This window comes from Schistocerca cancellata, chromosome 2, assembly GCF_023864275.1.
Source record: "Schistocerca cancellata isolate TAMUIC-IGC-003103 chromosome 2, iqSchCanc2.1, whole genome shotgun sequence".
NCBI lineage: Eukaryota > Metazoa > Arthropoda > Insecta > Orthoptera > Acrididae > Schistocerca > Schistocerca cancellata.
This window is the reverse complement of record NC_064627.1, coordinates 693,215,111-693,236,002: the sequence shown is the minus strand read 5'-3', so window position 1 is coordinate 693,236,002 and position 20,892 is coordinate 693,215,111. Positions and strand designations below refer to the sequence as shown.

The 20,892-nt window shown below is 41.0% G+C and overlaps 1 protein-coding gene across 2 annotated transcripts in view; it reads left to right on the top strand.

The window, feature by feature from the left end:
• The window catches only part of LOC126162466 (N-acylneuraminate cytidylyltransferase), a 46,576-nt gene extending 26,683 nt beyond the window's left edge, over positions 1-19,893 (top strand). Inside the window, exons 4-5 of one of the 2 annotated variants that reach the window (XM_049918998.1) lie at positions 19,041-19,190; positions 19,847-19,893. In XM_049918998.1, coding sequence (XP_049774955.1) covers positions 19,041-19,190; positions 19,847-19,860 — 164 coding nt within the window. In that variant the 3' untranslated portion in view covers positions 19,861-19,893. Of the gene's footprint in view, positions 1-19,040; positions 19,330-19,846 lie in introns of those variants that run through there. The other variant, XM_049918997.1, reaches the window with a different exon arrangement.
• The last annotated feature ends 999 nt before the right edge of the window (positions 19,894-20,892 follow it).

Genomic DNA, 20,892 nt, shown 5'->3' with positions numbered 1-20,892 from the left:
CAGTTACTTGTCTTCAAACTTTCAGAGTGAAATAAAGAAGGCAAATGTTTTTAACAGTTGGTAGAATACGTGAGCTTAATTTGAGTGATCATAATTGCCTCCACTAGATACAGATCTTGTTGTGGTAATTCTGGTTCCTTCTGTCTTATGGGAGGGATTTTGATAAAATATTGTAGATTTGAATCATTAATAAAATTCTGCTGCGTAGCCAGATACTTTAAGTAGAGCTCTGGTCAGCAATAAAACGCCAACCTGTGACCAGCTGATTTCAATGAGCTTCAGCATACTAGTTGGGCCCTATACTGTGACTCCTGTGAAGGGATTTAGGTCAGTATGTTTCCTTTTTTTAAAAAGAGAGAGAGAGAGAGAGAGAGAGAGAGGAAAGAAAGAAAGAAAAGGCGATAACTTGGGATCTGTTTTGCACCAGGTGGAATCTTTATAACATTCACAAATAACATTTTATTTATACATATGAAGCCTGTGATGTAATAGTTCACTGGAAATGAAAGAATATAAATAACCATACCCCATATGGTCTGTGATTCAAAATGACCTAGTGGCTGTTTCTTGGTAACTGTGAGGTGGAATCCAATAGGTGGCAGCTCATGCATGTTTGGCAAGCTCATCAATGAGTTTATCAGCATAAAATGACATAACTAACCATTTAAGATGGTTTCCAGAAAACAGTCAAATATCATATTGGCAATGAACATGGAGAAAATGTAATGATTCTCTCTTGTGTGAGTGCAGCAGGAGCCACTGGCCACTATTGCTCCAATGATTTTATTCAAAGGAAAGCCCATGAAAACATGGTTTGCTGACAGTCTACCTACAGGCTCTTTTTGCTGCATGACAGAAAAGGAATCAATAATGTTAACTTTTGTTGAATGGGTAGACCAGTTTGGCCATCGTAAACCTGTTGCTCAGTGTTATTTTGTTTATTCAAACAGCACTGGGATCAAGAAGTAATGATGTACAGACACAATCATTATGAGAGAGCATAAGCTAACCAACACTTTGGAAAAACTGTTGCCAAAGTTTGGGAAAAATCCAAGACCATATGTAACATCACCTCTGGGTCTAAGACTACTGAATTGTATCCATATGATTCTAATGTGACTCCAAAGTTGCATTTTTACCTAGTACAGCTTCTGAAGTACAGAAGCCTGCAGCTTCGGAACCTCTGCCAATACCAACTCTGCAAAAATCAGGAGACACTTAATCTTCAGAGGCTCTTCAAAGTGTGTCAAATAGGAATCTGAATGGAGTACACATATTGTCCATGGAGTATGATAACACAGTTGAAAAGGCCATTATTGATTCAAATGATGCTGGAGTTCCTGATAAGAGCACATTTGTGAGTTACTTCCAACACCAAATAAAAAGTGTTCAAGTGCCCAAGAGAAAATCTGCTTTCAACAGTAAAGGAACCATTTTGAAAAAAATCACTATTTATGACTAAAGATAAAGCCAAAATTTCTATAATATCCAAGGTTCAGAGAACTAGTCAAAAAGTCAGATTGACAAACAATGATGAGTCTTGGTTTTTCAGGTGTGCAAAGAATATCCAGTGAAATATATGTGTATTTGTTTCTTTTTTGGTCATTACGTCCATGAGGAATGTGTCGGGATATGAAAGAGGACAAGGACAGTTTTATGTGTCCGAACCATGAGGTTACTGATTAACAATGTGGAACAATATTTTTCTGTCAGTTAAATGTAAGAAATAACTTGCGTAAATGAACAAGTAACCCTTGGAAACCATTACATTTGTTGAATATGTCCTAGGAAAAAATTTTGACTCACTGAATCATAGGGGCTTTTTAAGTTTTTTGTCTTTTCTTATATCTGTATTAGTCAAATTCCTTAACATTGCCTTTGCCAAACAAGTAATTTCAGTTTGCATTAGATCTGTTTTAAGAAACAGATTTAATTATTTTCAATATTTTTAATTATTACTAAAAGAAGGTGAGTAGGCCACATTGGGGAAACTATACTTAATACGCCCAAAACCATTCATTTTATTCTTGTTATTGTGGCTTGTTTAATTATTTTACTTGTTCCACATCATGAACTTTAGATTGTAACCAACAGTCATAATTTACTGCAGCTGACAAAAATATTTAAAAAAAAGAAATAACTTTCCTTAGCTAGGCCATATGAGGTACAGTTAAATTAGTAATTTTAATTCATTGAAGATATACTTGAGGAGGAAACCCCATACTAATTAGGACAGTGAGTAAGTGGTGTAAGGCCTGTGCTCGCATCCCAGAATGAAAGCTGTCACAAAATCATTGTATTGTTATTTTAAGTGGCTTTTTTCACTCTTGGAAATAAGGAAAAAAGCATGATCAGTGCACCTCTTTATTATGAATTTGAAGGCCCATGTTTGATCATCTGTGCAGACTGTATTGTTTTTGTGTGTTTTGGTCAAAAACTGTGTTATCCTTTTTGAGAGAATGTGAAGATGAAACAGTGACCAGAAATGTTACAGCCCCCCTCTCCCACTGATAATAGTCACCATAGAAATTAATGCAGATCTGCTTAATAGGGTCAGTCGATATGAAATCAACCAGTGGTTTGGTTCTTGACAACTTGAATTTTTATAATTTATTGTTCAGTTACAGTAACACTTAAACCCAAAATAAAATTGTTTTTGGAACTTGTTGTTAATCTTTAAAATTTCAAAATTATATGATTGTTGTTACTCTTTAACCCTTAAAGTCACTTTCTTGGAAACTACTTGACTTAGACATAAAATTTGTACTGTCTGATTCAGTTTTTTTATAAGCTTTAAAGGTATGTGCTAATTGACGATATTCTTAACAATGTTGTATTTTTCCAGATAAAAATATTCTATAATTTCAAAACTTTAAAAATCGGATTTTCTTTTTTTTTTGTTTTGGAGAAAAGTATATTATTTGTACAGTATTTGTTAATGGGTATGCTAAATTCCATGACAGTGTTCCAGTGGGAGCTGTGATAGATCTTAGTGGCAGCTGGTGTGTGTGTGTGTGGGGGGGGGGGGGGGGGGGAGGCAAAGTGGCTGCTTTAGCTGTCTTCTTCGCAGGTCTCCAGGAGAGATAAAGTGTATCCTGAATTCTGAAAATCTGTCTCGCACACATAAATGTACACGTGCGCGCGCGCGCCCACACACACACACACACACACACACACACACACCATCATCAACGCAATTCTTCACTGCTCACATGGTATGTGCAGATGCTTTTACATGGTAGTTGTAAGTAGAGGGTGTTTTGATGTATGGTTGATTAAGATAACAATGGAGGTTGGGCCTGAACTACCACATTAACGAACTGCCAACCACAACTAACAATTGCATTCTAGCTGTTACTGAATGATTTGTGTATTCCACTTTACTCTGAGTTGTGCTTGCTGGTAGTTTCCTTTTCTTATGTTGAAATGAGTGCAGTGAGCAATCTTGCTCTGTCACAGGATTTGAATATGACTCACAACAGCAGATGAAATTAAGGATTCATATGTCCATTTCCCAGAAGCACAGAACACAGACTTAGGCTGCCAGCCCTGCGAGACGGAGGCATGGCTTGTCCTCCCACACCGTTCTTCTCCCTCTGACAGCCAGAACTCCTTGTTTGTTTGTTTATGTTTGTGGCTGACAGCCATAAGTGTCCAATACAACATGAGTGCCTGTACAAGAAATGGAGCATGCATAAACTATTTGAACTTGTAATCTGAATTTTGGGAAGCAAAATTAATCAAATTGTCAACATTTAAACAAAAAGGATTGTACTCAAAAAGAGCAGCAACTCCATGGCTTTGGCGAAATTGCTTCAAAATAATTAGTTGGAATGGTATTGGAAATCCATTCGTTGCTCCTTCTTGTTGGGAAATAAATCTGTCACTCTTGAATTGAAATCTTCAATTTTACACACGACTTTTCACAGTATAGCATCCCAGGTACTCTAACTTTAATGGTGTTTCGTAGAAACGTTTTAATTCTATAAAACATTGAAAAGCACCACTCAGCTTCTGATGTCAAGATAGGCATTGTGATTAGCAGTTTCAAAACTTTAACAGTTTCTTCAAAAGTGTCACAAAGTTCATGCTCTAAAATCAGCAAAAGAAACGAAACTGCCTGAGAAACTGCTCTCACCTCAGGCACAGCATAAAAGAATTGAAGCTCACCCTTAAAATTTCCTTTTAAGGTACACACATCAAAAAGTTTTACATCAACCCGTTTCCCAGAACTCCTGAAGATAGACGTTGACTTTGGATATTGTATCACAGGTACAGTCCCTTTGACTGTTCAGAGATGTCACTAAACCCGCTCAAAGTTGTAAACAACTATGCATGAGCAGTGTCTATTCGATGGAGGGGGTCCGACAGCCAATCAGTTCCAGTCATTCCAGCAGGAAGGAGATACACAGCTCGTGTTTCTGTAGTTCAACCATGCCTAGATGGTCAATACTGCAGTTCGATTGTGTATGCATTGTTACTTTGTGCCAGGAAGGGCTTTCAACAAGGGAAGTGTCCAGGCGTCTCTGAATGAACCAAAGTGATGTTGTTCAGACATGGAGGAGATACAGAGAGACAGGAACTGTCAATGACATGCCTCTCTCAGGCCGTCCAAGGGCTACTACTGCCGTGGATGACCACTACCTATGGATTATGGCTCAGAGGAACTCTGACAGCAATGCCACCATGATGAATAATGCTCTTCGTGCAGCCACAGGATGCCATGTTATGACTCATACTGTGCGCAATAGGCAGCATGATGCGCAACTTCATTCCTGACGTCCAAGGCGAGGTCTATCTCTGCAGCCATGACACTATGCAGCGTGGTACAGATGGGCCCAACAACATGCCGAATGGACTGCTCAGGAGTGACATCATGTTGTCTTCACCGATGAGTGTCGCTTATGCCTTCAACCAGACAATCATCGGAGATGTCTTTGGAGGCAACCCAGTCAAACTGAACGCCTTACACACACTGTCCAGCGAGTGCAGCAAGATGGAGGTTCCCTGCTGTTTTGTGGTGGTATTGCATGGGATTGAGGTAAGCCACTGGTGGTCATGCAAGGCACTGTAATGGCTGTATGATACGTGAATTTGATATAAATGTGCCTGGGCCAAAAACAGATATGTATGAAAAGAAAGATGAACATATATCTGTATTCTAATGTTTCCTTTCACTCTTCAACTATCTGTCACTTCCCATCTGTGTTTCTGGGTGGACGTATTGTGTCTGTTTGTACGTCCATCCTTCTGATTGGAGGTTTGAGGGAGTTTGTCTGCTTACTTATGCAATAAAATAGAACACCTACAGCCATCCTTACGATGTTATTTATTGTATGACTATCAGTTTTGTTGCTTCAGTACACCATCATCAGGTCTAAATTGATGCTGAGGTGGTTCACTGCAATTGTATACATGATTCATTAGAGCGAAAACCGGTTCATAGATATTGGCCACTGATGAATCATGTATACAATTGAGGTTATCTCCTCTCAGCATCGGATAAGGCCTAAAGATGGTGTACTGAAACACCGAAACCGGTAGCCATTTAATAAACAACATTGTAAGGACAGATGTAGGTGTTACATTTTATTGTATATAATAAGAGGGAAACATTCCACGTGGGAAAAATATATCTAAAAACAAAGATGATGAGACTTACCAAACAAAAGCACTGGCAGGTCGATAGACACACAAACATACACACAAAATTCACGCTTTCGCAACAAACGGTTGCTTCATCAGGAAAGAGAGAAGGAGAGGGAAAGACGAAAGGTTGTGGGCTTTAAGGGAGAGGGTAAGGAGTCATTCCAATCCCGGGAGCGGAAAGACTTACCTTAGGGGGGAAAAAAGGACAGGTATACACTCGCGCGCACACACACACACACACATCCATCTGCACATACACACACAATCAGACGTGTGTGTGTGTGTGTGTGTGTGTGTGTGTGTGTGTGTGTGTGTGTGTGTGTGTGTGCGCGCGCGTGCGCGTGCATATACCTGTCCTTTTTTCCCACTAAGGTAAGTCTTTCTGCTCCCAGGATTGGAATGACTCCTTACCCTCTCCCTTAAAACCCACATCCTTTCGTCTTTCCCTCTCCTTCCCTCTTTCCTGACGAAGCAACCGTTTGTTGCGAAAGCTTGAATTTTGTGTGTATGTTTGTGTTTGTTTGTTTGTCTATCGACCTGCCAGCGCTTACATTTTATTGTGTATTATTTGTATGTCAACAGCAATATATATATATATTTGTGTAAAAGTTTGTTTATAATATATCTTCTGAAAGGGGAGGCAGTTTTAAAGGAGGGAGATAATTTATCATTCAGTTTTGACTGTTATAGTGGTAATCATAGGAGAGACTATGGGAGTGCGAACTTTAGATGCTTGGATTGGTGCTGGTGAAACTATCAGCCAGCCACACACCTCAAAATAACCTGCATTATTCTCATCTCCTTGCGATATCAGTACTTAAAACCCAGTATAGAACATATTAAAATTAATTTTATTTTATGGGTAAGGGCAGCCTTCTGTGCATAGTCTCTAGGACTTTGAGCTTGTTACTAAGATGTGATGTATGTTAAAAGCCCAATAAGGCTGTCAAAATCATTATTTGATATTTAATGACAATCAGTTTAGTGCATTATTTGAACTATACATTTAAATTTAAATTCATATTTGAGTTTCCAATGTTAAGTGAGACAAAATTTTTACATACACATGCTCAAGAAGACTGTGAATAATTTACTTAATTATACCACCATTTTACAGATGCATTAATATTAATCAATATTATTAATCAGACAATGATGTAGCTGTTATTATTTCACAATATGTTAGTTGAGTGTCTTGCAAAGAGATTTTTTACTCACCTTCAACACAAAAGATGTTATGGTGATACACTAACCATCTAATTAGAGCCTAAAAGTACGTATTGCTCTTTTTTAAAATGATATTACCTGCTTCTCCCAAGCAGTAATAACATAATTGATGTAACAACATGTTCTATTGCAATATAATGTCTTTATGTGGTAGTTCCCCCAGCAGGTCCAGAGGTTAGAATAGGCCCGAGGTATTCCTGCCTGTCGTAAGAGGTGACTAAAAGGAGTCTCGTGCGTTTTGGCAGACTGAGTTATGGTCCACTTTCAGGGTTTGACCTACACCTCTTTCAAAATTATGAGTGTGGGCTATTTGGAGATGGGTGCCGTACCTGGTTTGCCATACATCCAGTGTGTGATTAGACCTTGGATCTGCACCTCCGCCTGCAATCCATTTATCTGGGCAAGGATGCCTCACAGGGTACATCATCTACTTCCATAGGCTGCTGCCCTCTTTCACTCTAAGATGATACTGGATGTCTCAGCACTCAACATCCAGCACGGTAGCCAGTCCGTTGTGGTGGGGCTGTCATGTATCTATTTGGTGGTAGCCCCCTGACAACACAGGGATCGTACTGCTGATGCCAGAGCTGCAGCCTCCCCACATATGCTGAGGAGTAGATGCCCATCTTCTAGGGGCAACTGGACCCCCGGCAGTGACCATCGTGCTAGGTGGCCTTTGCTGTGGCTGGGTGGCACCCATGAGGGGAACCTCTGGTCTGAGTGGGTGGCATCGAGGTGGATGACCCACAATGAAGCGGACCATGTCATCTTTTTGTAGGGACCAAATAGCCCCAGCAGAAAGGGAAGGTTGGTTATAATGCTGATAGGTATGACCGTAAATAGTTTTCCTCACTAGCAACTTACAGAGTGTGCAGCAGAACTGATGGGAACTCCTTTCTGCATGTGAAGCCTCTGTTTTTTTGTTGAGCACCTGGAGAAAAAGTTTGGGGAAGTGACAGCACTGTCCAAAATGTGCAGTGGGTTGGTTTTGATTCAGATGGCATCCCCAACCCAGTCTCGGGAGTTTCTCATCTGTGAAAAGCTGGGTGATATTCCAGTTTTGGTCACTCCCCATAGAAACCTCAACATGGTCCAGAGAATTACTTTTCATCTTGACCTCCTGTTGCAGTTTGACGATGAACTATGGGGCATTCACATCATCCAGTGTGTCTATAGGGGGGCCTAAAGACAATAAGGTTGCCACTGGTGCCTTCATCTTGGCCTTTAAGTGTGACTCATCACCTGAATTTGTCAATGTGATGATATACTGATGTGACATCAAACCTTACTTCCCTTCCCCTATGTAGTGCTCTAAGTGCTGGAAATTTGGGCACATTTCCTGCCAGTGCAATTCAAACACCACATTTAGAGACAATGGACGTTCCCTGCATCCGAATACTCCATGTGTGCCTCCTCCCACCTGTGTAAACTGTGGAGAGCACCACCCCCCTGCTTGCTGGACTTCCCGGTACTCCAAGAGGAGCAGAAAATTATGGAGTACAAGACCCTGGATAGGTTGTCTTACCATGAGGCTAAACTGCCCCTGAAGCTACTTCCGAGAAGCCCTGCCAGCAAGCCCATAAGGAGTGGTAAGAGGGCAAACGATCAAAGAAGCAGTCTGTTAAGAAACATGAGCCTCTGGTGGTGCCCGCACCACCACTCCTCCAAGGATCTGAATCTGAGGACAATGGTGGAGATTCTGGCATCCCGTGAGGACCTAGATCTTGCCAATGTCTCAAATTCAATGGTAGTGGATGCGAACACTCAGCCAGTGGCGGCAAGTGATGCTGATGCATAATTTGCCTCCTTCATGCCTTCCCAGACAACAGAAAGTGTCATTCTCCAGTGGAAGTGCAGCGGTTTTTTCTCCCACCTGGCTAAGTTAAGACAACTCTTAAGCATTACACCTGATTTTTGCATTGTTCTGCAGGAAACCTAGTTTCCCTCAGTGTGGACCCCTGCTCTCCGTGGCTATCAGGGGTACTACAAAAACCGTACTGTCTGTGACAGACCATCAGGTGGAGTTTGTATCTTTGTCCGTACCTCTGTCTGTAGCAAACCCATAGCCCTTCACACATCTTTAGAAGCTGTGGCTGCCAGGGTGAGGAAAACACAGAAAATTACCACCTGTAACATTTACGTCCCTCTAGATGGTGACGCACCACCCCATGTATTGGCTGCACTACTTCCCCAACTGCTCCTACCTTTTCTACTTCTGGGCGATTTTAACACCCATAACCCTTTGTGGGGTGTAACCAAGGTGATTGGCTGTGGTAAAGATGTCGAGAACCTACTGACTCAACTCGATCTTTGCCTCCTAAACACAGATGCTCCCACACATTTCAGTGTAGCACATGGCACATACTCGGCCATTGATCTCTGTTTGCAGTCTTGGCCTTCTCTCGTCTATCCACTGGAGAGCCCACGATGACTTGTGCTGTAGTGACAACTTTCCATTCTTCCTGTCCCTGCCCCAGCATCCCTTATCTCAATGCTTGCACAGATATACTCTTCCCAAGGCTGACTGGGATGCTTTCACCTCCACTACCACCACTGAATCTTCGTTGCATGGCAGCATCGATGAGGTGATCCACATCCTCACTACTACCATTGTTACCGCAGCTGAATTGACAATACCTCGTTCCTCAGGTTGCAACCCCCCCCCCCCTCCCCCTTGGAAGTCAGTGCCTTGGTAGTTGCCGGAAATAGCTGCGGCAATTAGAGACCATAGGTGGGCACTTCAACATCATAAGTGCCACCTGTCCCTGGAGAACCTCAATGCCTTCAAACGGCTTCGTGCCCAGGTTCACCTACTCGTGAAACAACGGAAGCAGGAGTGTTGGGAGTGCTATGTCTCCACCATTGGAGTACGAACCTCTCCTTCCCAGGTTTGGATCTAGCTCCAACAACTTTATGGCTATCAGACGCGTGCAAGTGCATCTGGAATTTCTATACATGGAGCAGTATCTGCTGACCCAGACATAATAGCAGAGCATCTTGCTGAGCATTATGCTTGCATCTCTGCATCTGAGAATTACCACCCTGCCTTTAATCTCCTCAAACAGCAGATGGAACGACAACACCTATCTTTTACTCCACACACCCTGAGCCACATAATGCTCCCCTCAGCGAGTGCAAATCTCTGAGTGCCCTTTCCAACTGTCCTGATCATCCCCTGACCCAGACTACATCCATTCCCAACTGCCTAAACATCTGTTAGCAGCTTACCAGCGCCACTTCCCTGCCATCTTCAGCTGCATCAGGAGCGATGGCGAATTCCCGTTGTAGTGGCAGGAAAGTATCATCATTCCAGCCTGGTAAGGACCCACTCAATGGGAATAGCTATTGTCCTGTCAGCCTCAACAACATTCTGTGCAAGCTGCTTGAATATACAGTGAGCCGGCGGTTTTGTTGGCTCCTTGAGCCTAGGGCCTACTGGCTCCATCCCAGGGCGGTTTTCACCAAGGCCGCTCCACCATTGACAACTTGGTCCACCTGGAGTCTGCCATTCAATAGGCCTTTTCCTGACAGTGCCACATTATAGCCATATTTTTTGGCATGACCAAGGCCTGTGATACCACTTGGCGATATCACATCCTCGCTATTCTGCTTGAGTCAGGTCTCTTGGGCCCACTCCAATTTTTATACGGAACTTTTTGTCACTCTGCGCTTTCAGAGTTCAGATCAGTGCTTCACACAGTGTGCCATATACATGAGAGAATGGGGTTCCACAGGACTCTGTCCTGAGTGTCGTCACCCTCTTTATAAGTACCGTCAAGGGTCCCGCACTAGCAGTACAATCCTCCGTATCTCCCCTCGTCTATGCTGATGATTTTTGTATTTCTTTCTGCTCCTCTTACATTGTTGTAGCTGAACGCTGACTGCAGGGAGCTATATGGAAGGTGCAGTTGTGGGCCCTTACTCATGGCTTTCAGATTTTGGCCACAAAGACTTGCATCGTGCACTTCTGTCCTCGTCATACTGTCCATCCCCATCCAGAACTTTACCTCGATGACACAACTACGTGGTGTAGTGGAGACTAACTGCTTTTTGGAACAGGTTTTCGATGCCTGCTTAACTTGGCTTCCCCAGTCTTCATCAGCATAAGGACAAGTGCTGGCAGCATCTTAATATTATTCGAAGCCTGAGCCCCACGACTGGGGTGCTGATCGCCCTCCACTGCTGCATCTGTACAAAGCCCTTGTACAGTCCAGTATTGTCTGTGGGACCTTGGTGTATGGTTCAGCATCGTCCTCCACACTGCATCTGCTGGATCCTATCAACCACTGTGGAGTTTGGCTCATAACGGGTGCTTCCTGAACGAGCCCAGTGATCACCCTCCTCTTGGAAGCTGGCATTACTCCATTGCGACTTCAGTGGCAACTACTGCTTACAAATTGTAGCACCCACATTCATAGTTTGCTTCGCCATCCAAACTACCATCTCCTTTTCCCTAAATGGCGATCCATCTCCCGCAATAGCGGGCCAGAATTGAGAATCCCTTTGCCGTCTGTGTCCTTTCGCTTGTTACTGAACTCGGCACTTTTGCTCAACCACTTTTCCTGGGGGAGCCCACTTACGTACACCTCCATGGTCCATACCTTGGCCACGGCTTCGGCTGGACCTATTGCAAGCCCAAAAGGCTCAGCTCCTCTTGTGGCCCTCCACCAGCAATTTTTCTCTCTTCTCAGCAAGTTTCAGGGCTCAGAAATAGTCTATGCAAATGGCTCAATGGTCAGTGGTCTAGTTGGCTTCGCTTAAACTCACTTTGGACACAGTGAACAGTGCTCCTTGCCAGATGGCTCCAGTGTTTCCACTGCAGATATGGTAGCCATCTATTGCACCCTTGAGCATATCCGCTCCTTTGCCAGTGAGTCCTTAGTCATCTGTAGTGACTACTTAAGCAGCCTACAAGCTCTCGACCAGTGCCTCCCTCAATTTCCTTTTTGTAATGACTGTCTAGGAGTCTGTGTATGCCCTTGACAACAGTGGACATTCAGTGACCTTCATTTGGTCCCCAAGACATGTTGGGTACTGAGGAATGAACTTGCTGATAACCTGGCCAAACAGGCGACTAGTAAACCAACTCTGGAGACTAGCCTGCCAGAGACTGATTTGCAATCGTTCTTCCACCACAAAGTTTTCATGATCTGGGATACTGAATGGCGCACCCACATTACACCAAATAGACTCTGGGTTATCAAGGAGATAACGAATGTGTGGCGCTCATCCATGCGAGCTACTCACAGGGACTCCGTTGTCCTTTGCTGGCTCTGCATGGGCCATATGTGGCTAACACATGATCACCTCCTCTGTTGCGAGGACCCACCTTGGTGTCGCTTTGGCTCCCCATATGACTGTTGTCCATATCTTGTTGGGCTGCCCAATTTTAGCCTTTTGGCGGCAGATTGTTGGGCGACAATGCCTCAAAGACAGATTTAGTTTCACATTTTATTCGTGAGAGGGATTTTTATCATGCAATCTAACAATGGGCATTTGCCCTTCTTTCAAAGGCCTCCACCCTCCCTTCATTTTACCTTTATGTCACTCTTTCTTTGGATTTTGTTTGCACTGGTGTTTTAAGTCCCATAGTGCTCAGAGCCATTTTGCACTGGTGTTCATCTTTTCCCCATGTGTGTTTATTTTGCCTTGTCTTTTAGGCTGGACGTTTTAGTGTTTTGCGGAGTGGCTGGCTCATCCCTTTTTATTCCTGTAATCAGCCAGCCCTGGCCATCTGCTCTATGATTTTTAATACCTTCCTCTACTTTTCCTTGTGGTTTACATTTTCCCTTTTTTTGTTCGCTTCTTTTGTTTTCTCTTTTGGCTTGGTTCCTCACTACTTTTGCACCCTTTTACCTTCCCAAACTAATTTTGGGAGTTAGTTTACATGAGGAAAAGGAGATGATGACCTTAGTATTTCGGTCCCTTTACACCCCGAAACAACCAATCATCTGGTAGTTAGTATGTTCTCCCAATGGCAGTTGAGGGGCTTAATTTACATAGTACAAAGTATTTTATTACAGTCAATTTATTTGTTCTTCTCAGTTAAAAGAGAGAGCTGGTCCACAATAATATGTAAATAAAAGGTTTACTTCTTTTTCATCTCTGTATAGAACAGAAGCCATCCACCATTTATTGTCATAGGCACAAGGAACAAGTCCTGTAATCTGTTCAGATACATGCAATACATTTGAATTTTATGAACACCAAAATCCTTGAAATTAAAAACAATTTTTGCTTTACCTTTGGGTTTGCTCATAGGTGTAAATGCATGAGACCTCTATGTCCCTGTGACTGCTGTAGCTTTATAAAAACTTTTTGTGGAGCTCCTTTTTTGTGCTGCATGTTCATCATTTGTCAAGTAGATGTGACTGATGGCATATATGCTCTACCCCACTCTAACAATGTGATTGAAGTCAATACTTGATCATGTTGTACTTCCACAACTAAAGTTAAGAAAACCACCTTGACAGTTATTTTATGTGCATTTATTAAGTCACTATTTTCATTGTATGTGAACATCCCCAGGTGACAAAAGTGGCACCAGTGTGCTAGCGTCAAAGTTTTAGAATGCTCAATTTCCCAGTAAAATGTTGAAACTCTCGTGTCAGAATATGATAACTACAATATTCCACTTTGTGGGTTGCGTTTTGTATTTGTTGCATTCCAACATGTACCTTTCAGCATTTTATTGGGCGATTAAGAATTTTTAAATCATGACATTGGGAGCTTCCTGCAATTTTTTATTTGTTTAACTCGTGTCGTAAAGAGTTACACATGCACAAAGCACCCTGGCCCTTCTCCCCTCACCAGTGCTTCGCTAATTTTATCTCTGCAGTCCATCTCTACTGAAATGAATTACTACAATAGAAGTGAATATTCTCTCTCTCTCTCTCTCACACACACACACACACACACACACACACACACACACACATTCCGTTGTTCTGTAAATATGTACTACAACTACCATAAATTAGAGGTTACACAAAATAGAAAATGAGTGTTATACCATACATTATTCATGTCAATTGTTATATGGCATAGTTAATCACCATTTTCAAATTATAAAGTGAAGTACTCAGTAATTTCATTTTAACAATAGTTTAATGAACCAGATTGCTAACCAACTACACAGTTGAGATGCAGTTGCCAATATGAACAGCAGTGAAATAAAATTTATTTCCATATGTTCCTTTTGGAGTACCATCATGAAATTCGGCACACACATTAACAAATAGTGTGTGACTAACATATATTTTTAATGAAAATATCCAGTTTTAAAAGTTTCATAATTTTTAAAAAAAATTTAGTTTGAGAAAATTTTCACATTTTAATAAAATTGATCAACTGACTCGTATTTTTAAAGTCTCTGAGAAAATGAGTATAAATTTCAGGTCTGTACATTGAATTCTTTAGGAGATATGGCCATTTTAAGATTTTGAAATGTGGAAAAAATTGCAGTTTCAAGAACTTTAAAAATTAATAACTCAAAAACAAAATTTAAAAAACAATTTTAATTTTGGATTTTGTCTTGTTGTGATAGATAAATCAAAATGACCAAAAATTACAAAATTATGAAAAATTTATTTTTTTATTCCATGTGAAATGGAATGACAGGAACCAAAACTGTGACACCCTTTTAATAACTGCATTATTGAACTGAAGCAGTAAATAGCCATAAACCTTTTCATAATCAGCATCAGTAATTAACACTGTTATCATAAGCATAATTAATGTTGAAATAAACTACCAAGAAAAGTGTCTTTGTAAATAAAAACACTTTGCTTTCCATTGGATGTTGGGTGGCTTGCACTTTTGCACTGAAGGACTCTGTGATCTAAATGCAGACTTAATATCTCTTGGCCTCCCATCCTACTTATCAAGGATTTCCTTCCCCAGGTGTGTCTGGAACAGATCTAAATCAGTAATTCTTTGTGGCAAGTTATCATCACAAGATGATCGTCCGTAAGATACTAAAGATTCAGCATATGCAAAATATTTAAGATGTTGATTTGCTTATTTCCAAGGCTAAGTAATGATGCAAAGAAAAAATACTTAATTCCAGTTTTAACTTAGTAATATATTCGCCCCTACCCGTCGAAAATTTAAATTTTCATCGATTTTAACATGCACAATTGGAAACATTCTGCTTTCTTTACCAAATCAATTTATGTGCTATGGTTATCAATAGAGTCCTTGTACAAAATTCTCACCCACAGGCATGAGAAGCAGTAATTTTTTTCATGCCCATCTGCGAGTGGTGGAAATAGAAACCTGAACGTAGAAAATAAAAATAGCCTGTGTTTTGCATTTTATATTGATTTGTTGAATGCACTAGTGTGAGCAAAATAGGGTTGTGACATCAACAGCACGAAGTCTAGCTTGAAATTTATTTTACTTTTCAACATAATGCAAATTTGTTTGTATCCCATTATTAGGCAAGTCCTTGACATTCTACAACAGAGTTCTTTAGGCAGCTGTCTCAGCCAATGAGTGTCCCTCAGGCTGCAGACTCATCGTTATCATTGTCAAACTGTTGCCCTTGCAGGTGATTAAGGGGGCTCAAACATGAAAATCACTGGGTACAAAATCAGAGCGTTACGTTGAATATTCCAGGTGTTCCCCCTGAAATGTGTGCAGTAGATCCCAGTGTCTTTCTTTGAGATGCAACCACTGTCATTCAGATGTATTGTTCATACTGCCTGGAATCCATGTCTGTTGGAGTTCCCACAAAGTGATACCATAGAACACAGCTTTAAATCTCTCTGTTAGTTAGGAATTTCAGCAGTATTATAATCTGCACACCCAAAAAGACAATCACAATAACGTAACACCACCTTGGGAGGTTTGTTTTGTACTCATATTGTTAGTGGTGAACTGTTGGCTCATCCATTTAATATTCCTTGTTATGAAATAACCTCCTGCCTCACTGTATGTATGAACTATGTCATGGATAAGCTTATTCTGCTGTATTTGGGCTCTGCAGACAAAGCAAGGAAACCAATTTGTACAAATTTCGCAAAAATTCAGCTGCTTATGGATGATAATATATTCACTTCCACAAAAACAATCTAAGAATGTGGCATCAAAGGAAAATTTTGACATACCAACCAGGATTCTCCTTGTTTGTGATTTTTTTTTTTTTTCTTCTCTCTTGCTGGATTCCTGTATAAATTTGAAGAAAGCCGTCTGAGAAATACAATTATCACCATATACAAGATATGTTTCACAATGAACTTTCTTTGTGGACAGTCCCTTGCTCTGCAAAAATCTAGCAACTACTTGGTGTTCTTGTCAGATACATACCAGCAGTATATCTGCCATCTTGCACTGGCAGCAGTTCGCTATTGTTGACTGTGGGGTGATGTACACAGCCTGACAAACAAGTGAGGCACACAGAAAGGGAGAAGAAAAAAAAATAAAATTTCATGGGTTGAGAGGGTGTTTTATGTTATTTCAGTGATTACAAATTTGAGTCAAATTTACGAAAAATCTGGCAGCATTGAGCCCACTCGTCTGTATGACTTTGCAGCCTGTCTAACTGCATGCATTCACTGAATCACTTAGGAAGGGTGTCATAAAGATGTTGTACCCTCTCCTGAGGCAAGCTGGCCCACAACTGTTGTAAATGGTGCTTCATATCCTGGACACTGGCACTGGGTTGGAGTTGGCATCCAAGCAGGTCCCGCACATTTATGAGGAACATATTCTGGGAATCTTGCTGGCCACAGAAGTACCTTAATGTCAGACACAGTTCACAAAGAGATGTACCATGTGTGAATAAGCATTCTCCTGTTGAACAGTGGCACCACAATCGTGTTGTATGAGAGGTAACACATTAGGATGCAGGATATCTGTGATGTATCATTGTGTTGTCAGAGTCTCATCAATAACTGAGTAAAACCACAGAGCCTCTGTAGAACATTGGAAGAATGGGACCTCTCTCCAGGTCATAGCTATAGTCACTGATGGTGGTGATTTTGAGTAATGCAGAATTGATTTGTCAGTAAACACAATGTGTTGCCATTCACCAGGAGTCCATGCTTCCTGGCCACAACACCATCCCAACCTAGTTGTTTGTATTGTGGAGCTGATGGCAGCCTACACATAGTCTGGCTGCTGCTAATGTCCAACAAATGGTGTGGGATGCCATGGAATGTTGCAGGGAGTCCATTACTTGTTCTCAGATACTGGCATCCCAACACTGGGCCACTCTCACATCCAAATGACTCACTAATCTGGATATAGTATCTGGCCGAATGGAGGCCCTCAAAGAAGCCCTTCTGAAACTTTTGTCAGGTGCTGATAACACTTTCTCACATGAATATTTGGCATCTCCGTGTCCTTCACCAATTGCTCAACATTTGAAGCTTTTTCATGCCTCTTATGTAGCCTAACAGGCCTGGTAATGTTACGTGAACAACGGTAGTGCACTCTAGTGGCCGTTCTATCTTTCAGAGAGAACTGCAACTCTAAATCGTTTGCATATCCGCCGATGATCTACATCTACATATATACTCCGCTAGCCACCAAGCAGTGTGTGGCAGAGGGCACAATTTGCGCCAATCATATTTCCATCTCCCCCCCCCCCCCTCCCTCCCTCCCTCCCTCCCTCCCTCCCACAGTTCCACTTGTGAATCGCATGAGGGAAAACCGACTATCTGAATGCCTCAGTACAAGTTCTAATTTCCCTTATCTGTGAATGGTGATCATTGCGCAATTTGAAATTTGGTGGTAGTAATATATGCTCTGCATTCTTGACGAAGATTGGATTTCGGAACTTAGTGAGCAGCCCCTTCAGTTTAGCGCTTCTTCTATCTGCAAGTGTATCCCACTTCAAACTTTCTATGAGATTTGTAACACTCTTGTGATGGCTAAATGTGCCAGTCACGAATCTTGCTGCTCTTCTTTGGACCTTTTCAATCTCTTGAATGAGACCCAACTGATAGGGGTCCCATATAGATGAACAATACTCTAAGAACTACATATTGTAAGCAATTTCCTTTGCTGAAGGACTGCATCGTTTCAGGATTCTACCATTAAACTGCAATCTAGAGTTTGTCTTGCCCATTACTTGTGTAATCTGATCATTCCATTTGAAATCATTTCGAATAGTCACAGCCAGATACTTGATGGATGTTACCGCTTCCAAAGACTGGGCATTTATTTTGTACTCGTACATTAATGGGGATTTTTGCCTTGTTATATGCAGTAAGTTTACTTACTAATATTGAGAGATAACTGCCAGTCATTACACCATGCATTTATTTTCTGCAAATCCTCATTGATTTGTTCACAACTTTCGTGTGATACTACTTTCCTGCAGACTACAGCATCATCGGCAAACAGTCTAATGCCACTGTCTATACCATCAACCAGATTGTTTATGTAAATCATAAAAAGCAGTGGACCTATTACGCTGCTCTGGGCCACACCTGAAGTTACACTTGTTTCTGTTGAAGTCACCCAATTCAGGACGAGATACTGCTCTATGTCTCTTAGAAAACTCTCTATCCAACCACATGTCATCAGATAGACAGTAAGCACGCACTTTTTGGAGCAAGCGACAGTGTGGAACTGAGTCAAACAACTTTCAAAAGTTGAGAAATATGGCATCAACCTGGGAGCCAGTATCTAGAGCCTGTTGCATATCATGCACAAAGAGGGCCAGCTATGTCTCACATGACCGTTGTTTCCTAAAACCGTGCTGGTTTCTGCAGATGAGCTTCTCAGAGTCTACAATGGTCATTATGTCTGAACACAAAATACGTTCCATGATTCTACTACCAATCGATGTCTGTGAAATTGGTCGGTAATTATGTGCATCTGATTTCGTACCCTTTTTATAGATTGCTATGACCTGGGCCCTCTTCCAGTCCTGTGGAACTTTCCACTGTTACAGTGATCTCTGATAGATGGTGGATGTGCACATGTATGAAATTACATTAAATTCTACTTGTGTCTTCTGGATGTTTCACTGTTTTTATCAGGCTGTGCATATTGTGTGTCTTCCACCCAATGTTTACTGCCAAATTCTAGTAAGATGTGGACACAATATTTATAATGGAATGAACTACTGTAGTGTTTGACTCAATATTTTACATGTAGATGTAAATATACTTTTTTTCTGAACACACTCATTTATTGCATCATAATTTCAGATGTTGATGTAATAGCACTGGTCCAGTGTACGTCTCCTTTTCTGAGCCCATTGTTTTTAATGCAAGCTCATGTAATGGTGTTGAATGATAAACACGATACTGTGTTTGCTGCCACAAGGAGCCATCATCTGCGTTGGCAGCAAGACATTGGTAAGTTTTGCTTTGAATATTTCAGAAAAGCACACACATGTTCCTTTTTAATTATGGAGTTATTAGTGTTTTCTTGAAAGATTGCGTATGTAATTAGTTTTCCCAAGACATGTATTCTATTAAAAAAAGTCAGAGTAGATATGGCACTCTAGTGACTTTATTATCTTTCTCTCTGTATCCCCCCCCCCCTCCCTCCCCCCCCCATTTTTCCTGTCTGCACCTACCACTCCGTCCTCTCTGTCTCCATCCCTCCCTATCCCTTTCCCCATCCCTCCCTGTCCCTAGCCTCCTTTTCCACATCCATAGAGTGGATTGTGGATTTTGCGACAGTCTAATGGTCTTCCCTTCTGCATTAAGAGGAACTCTCTTTAAATAATCAGTATCTAGTATTTTTAGATTATGGTGTGTTAATTAAGTTACATTCAATACTGTTTCCCTTTGAACATTAAAAGATTCAGTGTACAGTAAAAATTGAATGAAAAATGCTTGAATTAAAATTTTTCTGTGTCCTGGTAGGCTGATTATCATCTTGGAACTATTCCTGAAGTTGTATTTTACTCCTGGATGTTCTGTCCATATAACAAACATATTTTATGTGTAATATATTTTTCAAATAAAGTTAATAATCATTTAATTAATTGTTTTGTTTTATTTAGTTTCCTCGTCCTGAGTGCTAGTAACATTGAGTGTAAGACATAAAGCCAACACTTGCAGCGTGAAAGTTTGAAAGAAATAAGAGATGCAAATACTTTCCATGCAATTATATATCTTGTAACAGGAACTTTCTTGGATTAAAAACTGAGAGGCCTCAGTATGGAAATTGTATTGGATACAAGATACAGTGTGGTTGCATGCAGTAAGAAAGAAAACTTATTTTCAGTGTCTTCATTGTGATGAGACTAATATGTAATGCAGTTTCATTATGAATTTTAAATACAGTTACAAAAATGTTTGGCACAAATGAAATAATAAGCAACAGAGTAGAATGGATAGAATTAAAGTATATTTTAGTTTATGAATTAATCCATTTCCCTATCTGTGACAGCGAAACAATTATTGTCATTCATGTATGCACCAAGTAATGCTTTAGAGGAGGGAGAAGCAGACAGGAACTCACAAATCAAAAAGGCATGATGAAGTAAAAAATGTGACATTTTTCTGTTTGCTAATTATGAGTGCCGATCAGAACATAATGCCTCCTATTTTCTTTCTTTTTTGCCTTCATTTAATTGGTGATGTATTAGCTATGAATTTGGGTCACTTCTGCAATACTTCTGCTTCAGCTCACCCTAGTAACAGCATCCTACATCAACCAATGGCAACACTAAGTTTAGAAAATGGCTTACGTTGATGTATATATAAGAAAGTGTTATGTTACTAAAACGCTTACTGCAGAAGGAGAAATGCTCAGCCACATTTGTGAAAGGCTGGAGAAGGTGAATGGAGATGCTATAGTGGATGTCAGCACCATTAGACAATGGGTTAATCACTGTAGAGAACCTGCAGCGCACACACACACAGTTGGCTGATGATGCAATACAGAGCAGCCAGTGACAGCAGTGACTTCACAAAACTCCAGTGTCAACTAAATCATTCATGATGACTGCCTGGCAAAAAACAAATGACTTGGGTTGCCAGTTATCCATGGCCATTATTGAAAAACTGGGCCCCTCAAAAATTTGTGCATGCTGGCTACCAAAAA